Raw genomic sequence first — 13,863 nt, 5'->3', positions numbered from 1 at the left:
GATCTTATTTTATTCCTGAATCTTGTTTACGCCTCAAGTCCCCCGGGTTGCAACACTGTGGAAAGGTGATGTTGGGTTTCTCTACAAACACATAACAGCTTGTTGCTGTGATGACATTGCCATGTCACCATTGGTCTATTTTTTGGACATTTTTGGCACTTTCACCGCTTGGCATAGATTTAATATGGGCTTGCAGCTTTTGTGAAATTGCGCTGCTTTTAAATACGGGACAGATCTTTCACTTCTATTCCTTACAGGGTTAGGATCTAACCACGACACCTACTCGCCAAGGGATTCCAGTAGCTAAACGTCATCCAAGTTGAACAAAGAAAAGTTTACTGAGAAACGCTCAGAAGCCCACAGCGGTGGAGAAGATGACACGTGTCCATTTATGTAATTGATTAAAAAGTGGGAGGAGATAGATCAGACAGTCGCAGAGAGAGGCCCTCAGAGACCGATTAGAAAACACCAGCAGAAGAGTGCAGAGCAAGACATCACGGGGATGTATGGTGTCAGTTGGCAGGGTGGGAAACGCGTCAACACAAATCTACTTGTCCTGTGAATTAGTGCGATCAGAAGCTCAATCTGGAGCATCCTATGTACTTTGGCTCCATTCCCACCCTGAGACTGAAGTCAGCTTTAGAGAGACGTGAGAGAGAAGGCAGAGCTACAGAATAGTTTATTAAGCATGCTACAGACGTAATGCAGAATACACAAGAGAGACCATGAGGGGAAACCGAGGCGCCTCCTCCTTAGGAACTATTCAAACTACATCCTTACAGGAGCTGTGTGAAATCAGACTGGGAATAAACAAATACAATAGAAGGAACTTTTATTTCTGAGCAATATCCTCAAGCCTAGGTTGTGTTTAAAAAACAATGGTAATTAACTCACCACTCAAAGGTTTGGGGCATTAGTGTGTTTGTTTTTTCAAATGAATTAAAGGAACACTAAAGGCACAGAAACGTTGGTCCTCTCCATGTAAACGTCACAAAGAAATCACAGTGGCTCTTCGCACTGCGTCCACAGCATGCAGCTTCCTGCAGCGAGGTCACAACGACATGCGTCAGAAGCAACATGTGGGGAGGAAGGGCAACGCAACTAAACACACGCATGTACAAACACTGAGCCACATGTGTGGAAGCAGGGGGAGGGTCTTACACCGTGGAGCTGTCACTCAAGAAGCTCTTCTGTCGCTCAACTAAAAAAGAGTTATGACTCCAAACACCCCTCCAAAAAAGCTAAAATAAGTTTAACAAAAGTAGAGAGGATGACAAAAACCTTGCACGCTCACTAACCCTCAACAATATATACCAATACCGATGTGCCCCGAACGCAGAGGAGGGAAATAAGGAACATGTCCAGCTGTAGAAACAGTTGATATTGTCAAGTAAGGCACATTAGTACTGTATCTTTCAACTAAATAAAGAGTTAAAACACTGATCTACATCAAACTAGCATACAGGGCGACGACAATCAATCATGTCAATAGATTTATCTGACAGAAATACAGAGGAACAGGTAAGACCCAGTATCTGCACAATACTCATTTGTTTTCTTTAAAAACAAAAACGGGATGTCCAACATGTCAGTCTCTCTCTTCAGGAATGACAGGATCAACAGAACTGGTTCACTCTGGTCCGACCCCCCGGGCACAGACACAGTCTGTAAGCTTTCTGAGCGGTCCGCTCCTCTAGATGGTGGACTTTGAGAAGGAGACCCTCAGGTGCTGGTTGCCTCCCATGTTGTAGTTGTGAAGGTCTATCAAGGCCTGGATGGCCTCCTCCACGGTCGACGTCTGGATCAGAGCCATCTTACGGTCCCTAAAGGAGGATAAACACCACACAGCGGTGAGGACACATGAACCGGTCTGAGCGTGCTCAGGTGCTTGTAAAGCGACTCGGACACAGCGTCACCGTGAAGCACGTCAGCTGAAGCTAGCTACAGCTAGCTGAAGCTGACGCATTAATGTGGACTGGCTCTATTGTCTTGAAAGTACAGAGTCTCTCAGTTTGACTCAGCTTTCTAGGAATTCATTTTTGTTGAAGCGACTGCTACTGCGGACCATTAAACAATTAACATCTCTAGTGCGAATAATGACGCTTTTATGAGGATTGTAAATGTTTGTACAGGTGGAACGTGAGACATGACTCCCTTTGCTCGGTAGATTGCAGACGTAACAAACTGTTGACGTTCAGTGGGATAAGTCTACGTACTGGAAAAACTTGAATGCTTTCACAGTTCCTCCAGCGTTTGAGAAGAGCAGCCGGAGGTCCTCCTCCGCCACGTCCTGTCTGCAGAGACAAAGGTCAAAGGTCATCTTGTGAAGAAAGAGCAGGTTAAAGAGGCAACGACAACCTTTCTGATGCTGCATTTTATAATGAAGAAATAAAAACAACTAACCCAGCTGTCTGGTTCAGAGATTTGGCTCATATGTATTTGGGGGAGAAAGTGGAATTGATAACATTTGTGTTTCAGGTAAACTTGTTGCAGGGTTCTGCTCTACGGGTCACTGCATGGACCCGAGTCCAATGGAGCCGCCCCAATGGAAGCTCTGAGGTACGGCTCTCGTGGGTCTGGAGGGCATGAGCAGCTGGTGTTGCCTCATGGGACGTGAGAGACGCAGCAACAGAAGCGCTGGTCTGGTACTCACGGGACGTTGGAGAGGTGGAGGGTGCTGGATGGAGGGAAGATGTTCTGGAAGTTCTTGGAGCCCGGTTTCTTGAAGCGGTGCAGCGGGGAGTTGGCGAAGTCCTTGGTCAGGCCCTGGTCGTCCAGCCCGTCACGCGGCAGCGCCACCGTCTGGTGCTTAGACAGCGTCACGCGGATGATCTTCCCGTACATCTTCTGGCCGTTCAGGTGGCTCATGGCTGGAGACACACAAGGAGGTCACGCTGCTGCCGGCATATATCACACACACACACACACACACACACACACACACACACACACACACACACACACACCTAGCTGCGCCTGGTTGGCGTCTGACATCTGGATGAGCGCGCTGTCTTTCTTGTTGTACAGGATCTTCACCCTCTGCACGTCTCCGTACACGCCTGCATCACGGAGGAGAGGAGGAGAAGAGGAGGAGAAGAGGAGGAGAGAGAGCAGAGCGTTAGGAAACACCCAGGAGGCAGCACTGGAGGCAGAGGATATTCACAATGAAGGAAGACAGAGAACTTTACAGCAGACTGTTTGAGAGAGCGGAGCAGAGAGGACAGGAGAGAGAGACGCCCTCTAACATCATCATGCTGTGGCACATGGCCGGAAATCATAACCAGGAACAGCATGCAGAAATATTGACTTAACCGTGCATTAACACATCTACAGAGTGAGGTTTAGAGTAAGCAACATCAACCCAAACCAGTAAACAGGGCCAGGTGTTTTACACAAGACTACACAAGCTACTGGGCGCTAACATAAGCTCCTAGTTATCATGATTATACTCTGAATAACAACAACAAATGTCTCAAATATAGAATGAACAAAAGAGAAGGTAGAAGAGAGAGAGGCAGAGAGAGAGAGAGAGAGAGAGAGAGAGAGAGAGAGAGAGAGAGAGAGAGAGAAAGAGAGAGAGAAAGAGAGAGAGAAAGAGAGAGAGAAAGAGAGAGAGAGAGAGCTAACGATAACATACCGAAGAGGGTAAACAGACTTTGGGGCGCAACCATCTTTAGAGGGAGAGAAGAGCAACAAGCAGCGTGAGACAGGTAGAGAGGTAGAAGAGTCGGAGCGGAGCGGAGGTAGAGATGGACAGATCGATCCAGAACGGAGGTAGGTAGGAGGAATGGTGGTTTGTTTTCCCCCCGGAGAGTGATGGAGGTGGTGGGTCATGGAGAAAGGAAGCAGGCGGCGAAAAGGGGAGGAGTCATGGGGTGGGAGGGTCCGTTAATGTGGAGGAGGTGGAGGAGGAAGAGGGGTGATGGATGGATTAAAGCCCCCATAGGCACATGGAGGAGAGGGGGGATGGATTGGGAGGCAAATGCAAATTGGGGGAAAATAAAAAATAAATAAAAAGTGAGGAGGAAGGGGAGGGGGAGGGACAAAAAATAAAATATAGGTCAGTACACTGGAATAATGCAGGTAGTTTGGTCAGATAATGGCTTGGATCAATGTTCTCTTTAGTCAAAACACAGCAACATGTCTTTCACCCTGGACACGCATGGGGGAAAGGACATTCAGGTCAAAATCATAAGAAAATCAGCAATATAAAGTCAAACAAAACCATCTGAAGAGCTACATGTTTCAGCAGGGAGAAAGCTGGGGGCGGGGCTAAGGTAGAGGTCATGCAGGTCACAGCTGGTTCACAGTTTAACATGCAAGAGTTGACTGAAGGCCACCGGGTGCAACAGTGGCCTCCACACAAGTCTGGGAGCGCAGTATCTCAACGTGGTGTGTCCAGAGATACCAGAAGCTTCTGGACACAATGATGGAGAGATATCGCCCTTTAAGTCACAGGAAACAAAGAAGAAAAGAAAAAGAGAACAAAGTCTGAGGAAGAGGGACTAAAGACTGAAGCGTTCAGAGAGGCAGCTTGTGTTCCCAGGTTAGGAAGACCACAGAATGATTTCATATGAGCTTTCATATGAGCAGAGCAGAGCTTAGAGAGAAAAACAGAAGAGAGACAGTTAGCCCAGTTAGATACAGTTTGACAAGAGGAGCCTCGCTCAGAGACACGACCACAAGTTAACGCAGTCAATCAGCAGTGAGGAACAGCAAAGGAAAAGGTTAGACCCTCAGTGAGAGCGGCCTTCATGACAGGAAGCGACACGGCTCAGTGTTCACAGAGGGAAGAGGACCAGGAAATGACTTCTAGATTGATGGGCCGTCCTCCAGCTCAGACACCAAGAGCTCCAGAACAACAGAGAGCCGCTCCTGAGCCGAGGAGAGCTTCTACTGCGAGCAGCAACCGACCGGACCACAGCGCCTAGCACGGCCTTCAGACTGGGGCCTTCAGACTACTGGGGCCTTCAGACTACTGGGGCCTTCAGACTACTGGGGCCTTCAGACTACTGGGGCCTTCAGACTACTGGGGCCTTCAGACTACTGGGGCCTTCAGACTACTGGGGCCTTCAGACTACAGGGGCCTTTAGTTTAGACTAGGGCCGGCCTTTAGTTCAGACTAGGGCCGGCCTTTAGTTCAGACTAGGGCCGGCCTTTAGTTCAGACTAGGGCCGGCCTTTAGTTCAGACTAGGGCCTTTAGTTCAGACTAGGGCCTTTAGTTCAGACTAGGGCCTTCAGTTCAGACTAGGGCCTTCAGTTTAGACTAGGGCCTTCAGTTTAGACTAGGGCCTTCAGACTAGGGCCTTCAGACTAGGGCCTTCAGACTAGGGCCTTCAGACTAGAGCCTTCAGACTAGGGCCTTCAGACTAGAGCCTTCAGACTAGGGCCTTCAGACTAGGGCCTTCAGACTAGGGCCTTTAGTTTAGACTAGAGCCTTCAGACTAGGGCCTTCAGACTAGGGCCTTCAGACTAGGGCCTTTAGTTTAGACTAGAACCTTCAGACTAGGGCCTTCAGACTAGGGCCTTCAGACTAGGGCCTTTAGTTTAGACTAGAGCCTTCAGACTAGGGCCTTTAGTTTAGACTAGAGCCTTCAGACTAGGGCCTTCAGACTAGGGCCTTCAGACTAGGGCCTTCAGACTAGGGCCTTTAGTTTAGACTAGAGCCTTCAGACTAGGGCCTTTAGTTTAGACTAGAGCCTTCAGACTAGGGCCTTCAGACTAGGGCCTTCAGACTAGGGCCTTCAGACTAGGGCCTTCAGACTAGGGCCTTCAGACTAGAGCCTTCAGACTAGAGCCTTCAGACTAGAGCCTTCAGACTAGAGCCTTCAGACTAGGGCCTTCAGACTAGAGCCTTCAGACTAGGGCCTTTAGTTTAGACTAGAGCCTTCAGACTAGGGCCTTTAGTTTAGACTAGAGCCTTCAGACTAGGGCCTTCAGACTAGGGCCTTCAGACTAGGGCCTTCAGACTAGGGCCTTTAGTTTAGACTAGAGCCTTCAGACTAGGGCCTTTAGTTTAGACTAGAGCCTTCAGACTAGGGCCTTCAGACTAGGGCCTTCAGACTAGGGCCTTCAGACTAGGGCCTTCAGACTAGGGCCTTCAGACTAGAGCCTTCAGACTAGAGCCTTCAGACTAGGGCCTTCAGACTAGGGCCTTCAGACTAGGGCCTTCAGACTAGGGCCTTTAGTTTAGACTAGAGCCTTCAGACTAGAGCCTTCAGACTAGAGCCTTCAGACTAGAGCCTTCAGACTAGAGCCTTCAGACTAGAGCCTTCAGACTAGCCTAGAGCAGCAGCACGGAGGACTGGCCGCCACCGACAGAGAAGAAAAGAGATAAAGACCAGATGGATGGAGATGGGGTTCCATTTGACTGGTTGGTGTGTGTGTGTGTGTGTGTGTGTGTGTGTGTGTGTGTGTGTGTGTGTGTGTGTGTGTGTGTGTGTGTGTTACTGACCTCCTCATTGAGGTTGCTGACCAGCAGGACCCCGCTGGACCCCGCCTGTCCCGCCAGCGCCACCCTGCCTGCAGCAGCAGCCGCCGCCGCCGCGGCGCTCAGAGGGTTCAGGGCTCCTGGCGAGGAAGTGGACAAAGACAAGCGAGGAATGGAGAGCAGCTCTTTCTACACAGCGCGAGGGCGCGACTCGTCTCATACAAACATCATGGTGAAGAAAGGAGGAAAAATAAAAGCGTGATCTACCTGGGATCTTACCGAGGAGGGAGTTGGAGTCCTTGCTGAAGGCGGCCACCGCAGAGTCCAGGTTGGGCTGGCCGTCGCCGGCCGGCAGCTCGGGCCGCGTGTAGTCCCGGCTCTTGTCGTTGTTGTACTTGACGTTTAGGTTGACCAGCTTGGAGAAGTCGATGCGCAGCGTGCAGCACGAGTTGTAGATGTTCTGGCCGTCCAGGGCCTGGAGGAGAGAGTGTCATGTGTGGTGCATGTGGCAAACGGCTGCTTCAGAGCATAAAGACACGGAGGCGGAGCGGCGTACCAGTTTGGCCTGCTGGGCGTTGACCGGGTCGCTGAACTGCAGGAGGGCCTGGAACTGATTGTTCTTGGTGAACGTGATAATCTTCATGACCGTGCCGAACTTGGAGAAAATCTGCAAACCAAAGATGTGAACATAAAACAAATCCAGAGGTAAAGTGTGCGGGAGCAGGTCGGCGGGCGCGCGGCGGCGCTGCGTACCTGCTGCAGGACGTCCAGCGTGACGGGGTAGAACATGTTGTCGATGATGATCCGCAGCACGGGGCTGGAGGCGGCGGCCAGAGCCTCCTGCACGTCGGAGCTCGGCGACCCGCCGGACTGGACCGCCGACACGGCCTGAAGCACCGCCTGCGTCCGCTGCACCAAACACAAGCCGTCACTCTTTCACAAACCCGTCTGACGGATTGTTAATGCAGGAGAGCAGAACCAACCATCACGCCCTCAACACGCTCAGCACTGTGTTCATACTGGAGTTCACCTCAAGCTACTTCAGAAAGTAGGAAGAGGACCAAACGGAAGGCTCTACTTCTGGTGGTCCGGCTCCACTTACTTGATTTCCGGCATCGGTTTTGAGTTCTTTGTGATTGGAGTACTGAATGAACACGGGCACGTTGCGGATGTGAGGATTGACAGTGGTGTAGTAGTTGACCATGGTGATGGCGGCCTCCTCCGTGCCCATCTCCAGGAACGCCTGCAAAGAGAGAAAACACTCTGATCTATTCAGTGATTTAACGCATGTTCACTCCATTGGGACCCCTCTCTGGAAAGAAGATCACTTTATACACCTTTGCCTGAAGCAGAGACGCTCAAATGAACATAACATCTATGCCACAGGGCGTCAGGGTGGCCCGGCATGGCAGCACAGACACATTATCAGGCGTCTGAACGTGGAGGTGAGTGATTGATCAAAGATTGGACGCCGTATGGGAGCACAGCGGCCTCAAGGTAGCCAGGCCCAGGACGGAGGGATGCGTGGACACGAGGTGCTGCTCAGCTGAAGCTGCAGCTGTTACATGCTGAACACAGCGTGAGCTCACTCACCTGGTTCTTTCCCTTCAGCGTGAGGATGTTGGTGACTTTCCCAAAAGGCAGGCCCAGGGCGATGACCTCCGTCTCCGAGGCCTCGTTGGGCAGTTTCCTGATGTGGAGCACGCGGGACGGCGGGGCCTCCTCCACCCGCAACTTCTTACTGTCGCTGCCGTTGGACGCTCCGTCTGAAAGTCCAGCACACAGCGGTTAGTGCACCGATGAGTCAGCACAGCCTCTGAAGGGAGGAGGCCAACGGCTCTCAGACCCACTCAGACGCCCCTCAACACACACACAGCCTCCCTACTGACAGAGGAGGAGTTCCTGGAGTCGTTCATTTCTTCTGGTGGAAGCTGTCGGGTCATAAAACCGTCTGCTGTTGTCAGTGATTCTGAAATGGGAGAAATACTTCTGCATTTGATGGAGACTATTTTTAGTCATCATTAACCCATGTGGTGCTCCAGCAGGACGGTGTGTGTGTGTTTATGGTAATTAAATAATATTAATAATACTTCATTATGATGTGTTTTCATAGTTGTTGGACGGCAATAGAGCTCCATGACAGGAAGTAGATCCACCCGGCCAGGAAGTAGATCCACCCGGCTTTGCACACGCAGGTCACAGAGAGGACGCACATGCGGTGCAGACAGGTGTGTGAGCGCTGGGATCGGTTTCCATATCATTCCTCGTCCTTCAATGTGCTCAGTGTATACAAGTCATACATGGAGACACTCCTATGTCGTCTCAAGTGAAGGGAATGCCACAAACTAGGAGAGTACTCTGATTACTTTGTTCCCTCTGCATGCAAGTTGTTGCTGAAATGAGGAAATGAACTGAGATGATTCATAGTTCTGCAAACAGATGAACTGCAGTTCCACATGAACATCCCAGTGGGACGTTTCACAGCCACCTTCGTATGCCAATATTCATCTATACATGCCACCAGGACCATTATGCTTTTGGATCTCTGATAATGTGACTGTAAACAACCAAGCTGCTTCATGATGATGCGTTCAGGGTCGGCTCAGGGAAAGAGTATCATGGGAGGTGAATCTGGTAAAATGGAGTTTTGATGAGAACTTTGAATCCAGTGGTTTGAAGATGTTTTCACAGCAACATGATCAGATATCAGATGTGTGACATGTTCCCACTGAACTCCTCTACGCAGCCCATCATCTCATCACAGCTACGAACGCACCGACGACCATGAGGAATACAGTCTTCATCTTTACATTGGGACAAAAACCCGATGAATGACTTCAACAAAGTGAAAGGAGAAGGTTTAGACCGTCTGATGGTTTAATACTTCAGTGTTAACGTCATTAAATTAAATGACACCGTCTGGAGCCTTGGAGACGAGCTACAACCAGACACAAGGGTACAAGGGTCTACAAAAACAAGCTGATCTCCCTGCTGACCTGAGATGAGATCCCAGCTGCTTTCATGATCCGTACCTCTACAAACGACTCGTGAAAAAGACCATCCACACCTGCAACACCGGTAATTCAAGACCAGCATGATGATTTGGTGCCTGAATGAAGGCGCCTGAGAACCTGTAAGTCCACTGGACTCTGATTCAAGACCCTCGTGTACGCCTTTGTTTTGGTGCCAGTGTTAAAGAGCCTGAACTCTGTCCTCTTCTCTTTGTGGCACCTCAACCAGCAGTCAGGCGTCCTTCATTCTGAGGTGTGCTTCTGACTCAAACCGTGAGGTAAAAGCAGCGCTCTGCGCGACGTCAGGTCACATGTGGCGCTGAGAGGATGACCCCCTGCTGAGGAGCGCGATATCATTCAGACACTAAATAGCTCCCGTGGGAAAGCGGCTCAACGCGTTCAACTCTTCGGACACAGATTCATCAATTCGTTCCTTTTATGCCGTCTGCACCAAGCCCCGAGGTCCAAACTCACCACTGATGCTGCTCACGCCAGAGTTTGGACTGTTGTACATGCTCAGCTCGTCTGATCCCCTCTGCAGGAAGAGACAGACACACGGTCAGGCAGCTACAGAGGAAAACATCTCCATGTTCAAGACCACAATAAAGCCAGGTCTCTGAAGACAGTTTACAGTTCATTTAGCTGAGGCGTTTATCCAAAGAGACGTACAATACGTGCATTCAACGTGAGCACAAACCCACAACAACAAGAATCAGGAAAGAACAGTTTCTCCAATACAAAGTGCTGCCAGAGAGACATTTACTGTTAGTACTGCGCTGCCTTCCTCATTCAAGGTGCAGTTTACAGGAACAAAGAGGAGGGAGGAAGAGGAGGAGAAAGACATAAAACAGAAGAGCGTCTGCTCCTCCTCTTCTGGTGTGGGTTTAATCTGGCTGAATTTAAGATGTCAAGATGTGTCATTTCATCCTGAGCTCTACGGGTCCCAGAAGGCTGGCTGGGCCCGGCGCTCTTAAAGCTGACTGATGGGATGAAGAGGGAACCTGGCTGGGGACCCATTACACACACAACTCTATAATAGCTCCACACACTCCTGCTTTCTGTCTGTCGGACTACATTTGAACCAATTGTTCTTTTGTCAGCAACGTTCTTTATGGCTGCTGTAAACGAGCTGTTGCAGGCCCCGCTGCAGCGACATGACACATAAATTGATAATGTGGGGCCAAAATGTGAGCACACGGGGTACGCTGCGAGAAAGACTTCTCTCCCAACAGCTGGCCGGCCCTGAAATACTGATGAAATAAACAGGAAGACGAAGACCCTCCATATCAGCAGAATCAGGGTTTTATGAGCGCTGCGCTTCCCTTCCAGAGTGGACTTTAACTTTGTTTTGTGCAGACAGAAAAGCAGCCGGCAGTCATCAAACCAGGTTATGTGACAGAACTACGCTCACAGGAGGAAAGGTTTCATCAGGAGGGGCAGAGCCGGCCCGCTTCATTAAAGACATCATGCTGCCATGAAGCATCAACATATAGCGTTCAGAGGAATCTGATTGTTCCAGTATTAAAATGCTGTCACAATGTTGTTTTTTTTAAAAACAGACTATCCTCATGGTGTGCCTATTTATATGTATTTTAGTTATGATTGTTGTTTTACAAAAGCTTGAAAGTAAAGCAGAGTTTCTAAATGTGATAAAAAGTCAACATTTACCAGACTTAATTAACCATTTAGGTTTGTAAAAGTGTCTTAAATGTGAATGCTGAAATTTCAATGTCTTGTATGAACCTGCAAACTCTAGAGTAGTGAGAGAAGGGACACGACACAAGTCAGGTAGATGTTGAGAGAACAGAAGAACCCACAACTTGCATTGCTTTTAGTTTGTGCTAAAACAATCTTAAAAGATGGGCCTCAGGCTAAAACGGCACTTCAGTCTTTGTAAAAAAAGTATAAGCATCAAAATACAACATTAAAAACTACAAGTAAAGGTTTCCTTCCAGACAACAAGGTCAAAGTTCAGAAGGAAACACTAGTGATGGACAACGAGCCTGCAGCAAAGCCACATGACGCACAATGCTCATGCACAATGCTCATGCTCATGCATAATGCTCATGCACAATGCTCATGCACAATGCTCATGCACAATGCTCATGCTCAATGCTCATGCTCAATGCTCAATGCTCATGCACTGAGCATCATGCAACCCTCCACATAGCCTTAAAGTTACTCTGTCCTGCCACTGTGATTCAATGAAGGGGTCCGGCTCCAGCCCAGGCTCTCCAAGAGGACTAACTCTGTAGCTTCAGCTCTCTAAGAGGACTAACTCTGTAGCTTCAGCTCTCCAAGAGGACCAACTCTGTAGCTTCAGCTCTCTCCAAGAGGACTAACTCTGTAGCTTCAGCTCTCTAAGAGGACTAACTCTTTAGCTTCAGCTCTCTCCAAGAGGACTAACTCTGTAGCTTCAGCTCTCTAAGAGGACTAACTCTTTAGCTTCAGCTCTCTCCAAGAGGACTAACTCTGTAGCTTCAGCTCTCTAAGAGGACTAACTCTTTAGCTTCAGCTCTCTCCAAGAGGACTAACTCTTTAGCTTCAGCTCTCTCCAAGAGGACTAACTGTCGCTTAAGCTCTCCCCAAGAGGACTAACTCTGTAGCTTCAGCTCTCTAAGAGGACTAACTCTGTAGCTTCAGCTCTCTCCTAGAGGACTAACTCTGTAGCTTCAGCTCTCTCCAAGAGGACTAACTCTGTCGCTTCAGCTCTCTCCAAGAGGACTAACTCTGTAGCTTCAGCTCTCCTAGAGGACTAACTCTGTAGCTTCAGCCCAGACTCTCTCAAGCTGTTGTCGCTAAAGATGTCACCTGCAGGGTTAGAAGTTTGTGATCACTCAGCAAAGAGCCAAGGAGGAAACTCACCTTCACCCCAACTGCAACATCACTGATGCTGAAAGAGAAAACAATTTCCATTTGGTCAAAATGAAGGATTTTAAAATGAACACACAAAAAAAAGAATAATACATGATACTGTCAAGATGCATAAGCATTTTATTTCATTAAACTTGTTATGCTCTAATACTAATCTTCTCTATTACTAAGTCTGAATGATATGGGTGACAGTGACAAAGTAGTTTGAGAGCCTTTTGAACTGATCATTACAGTAAAGTCACAGGACGCGCAGAGCTGATGCTTCTGAATCACAATGCAGTAACCTAACGTGCTCTATTTATTTATTATATATATATATATATATATATATATATATATATATATATATATATATATATATATATATATATATATATACACATACATACATACATATATAAATATACACATATACACACACACACACGGGCCCGGCTCCAGCTCGGCCGTTCCCGGTGTGTGAGTCACACTGAAGTCTTCCCACCGTCCCGACACACCCGAGTGCGCTGCGCGCGCCGGTCGCTAACTGTGGCGCGAGGCCTCGCCCCACAGGAGCAACAGCACCGCGAGCTGCTCTGCGGCTTCGCGGGGCAATGGACGTGTTTGCACATATAGAGTCGAGCCGGGACTTATAGGAGTTACATTATCACAATATTCCGGACATTTCGTGGAGCCGCTCAGCCAGCTAAGCTAGCCAGCCACAACACAAAGGACCGACGTTACGGCAGCGTTACGTTAGTTAGCATGGCGGCGCGAGCCGCTTCGTCAGCACACAGACGCACAAATGGCGTTACTCGCGAGGACGCGAGCACATTACAAACCGCGGTAAAGCGTCCACTCGGGACGGCGTCCCTGGCGCGAGCATCTCTCTCCCACGGGAGCGGCAGTGCTGCTCGTGGAGCAGACAGCTGGCGTTAGCATGCTAGCAGTAGACGCTTCCTAACGGACCGGAGCGCGTGGCTATGAACCCGGTTAACGCGAGTCCTCCTCGGCTCCCGCGCGCCGTGCAGCCTCGGTACGAGTCAAACGGGATGCACTTAGCGCCGCTCGTGAAATATTACCCGTCCATTTCTGTAGAAATCTCTGTGCGTCCGCTTTCCGTCCTGTTTTCTTCCCAGTTTTAACAGACACTGCGCACGCACACATACACACGAGAGTAAAATGGAGGCAAGACGATGCAATGGCGGAAATAGGCGGAAAGTGCCGAAGCTGCTGAGCGCGCTCTCCGAAGTCACAGCGACCAAAACACACGCAGTCCACAAGGTTTATTCTGTCAGGGAACATGCTGTTAACCGTGAGAAGGACCTCCAGAAATAAAAACAGATTGGTAAGAAGATCTGTTTTACATGACGCAGGAGGAGGAAGTTGTATGTAAATAATAATGTTTAAGGCTTCTCAAAAATAAATAAAGTAAATCACATCCAGATCTATACTGTATACTGCATGCTGGCAATGGCTCACTAGCAATACTTCATTAATAATATCATACCTGCTTCTCCTGCTATGACAATCCAAAATGTCACCACAAAAAACATGTAACATATAAA

The 13,863-nt window shown here is 49.0% G+C and overlaps 1 protein-coding gene across 4 annotated transcripts; it reads right to left on the bottom strand.

Annotated features, from left to right (window-relative positions):
- Positions 1 to 661: 661 nt before the first annotated feature.
- Positions 662 to 13,493, bottom strand: LOC137801897 (polypyrimidine tract-binding protein 2-like). Of its 4 annotated transcripts, none has more exons than XM_068599333.1 (14): positions 13,378 to 13,493; positions 12,308 to 12,335; positions 9,917 to 9,977; positions 8,025 to 8,197; positions 7,534 to 7,674; positions 7,185 to 7,340; positions 6,988 to 7,098; positions 6,699 to 6,906; positions 6,456 to 6,571; positions 3,638 to 3,671; positions 2,967 to 3,059; positions 2,654 to 2,870; positions 2,217 to 2,294; positions 662 to 1,823 (listed from the first exon to the last, which is right to left on the bottom strand). In XM_068599333.1, exons 1-14 carry the CDS (start codon positions 13,383 to 13,385, stop codon positions 1,694 to 1,696), a joined length of 1,554 nt encoding a protein of 517 aa, XP_068455434.1. In that variant the 5' UTR covers positions 13,386 to 13,493; the 3' UTR covers positions 662 to 1,693. The 4 variants fall into 4 exon arrangements, with proteins under 4 accessions (XP_068455434.1, XP_068455435.1, XP_068455432.1 ...); XM_068599334.1 differs by having other exon boundaries at positions 6,711 to 6,906; XM_068599331.1 differs by lacking the exon at positions 13,378 to 13,493 and adding an exon at positions 13,138 to 13,252.
- Between the last annotated feature and the right edge of the window lie 370 nt (positions 13,494 to 13,863).

This window comes from Clinocottus analis, unplaced genomic scaffold (genome assembly GCF_023055335.1).
Source record: "Clinocottus analis isolate CAN_PGR_092001 unplaced genomic scaffold, fCliAna1.0.p SCAF_45, whole genome shotgun sequence".
NCBI classification, from domain to species: Eukaryota; Metazoa; Chordata; class Actinopteri; order Perciformes; family Cottidae; genus Clinocottus; species Clinocottus analis.
The sequence above is the reverse complement of the archived record's forward strand: the minus strand, read 5'-3'. Positions and strand labels throughout refer to the sequence as shown.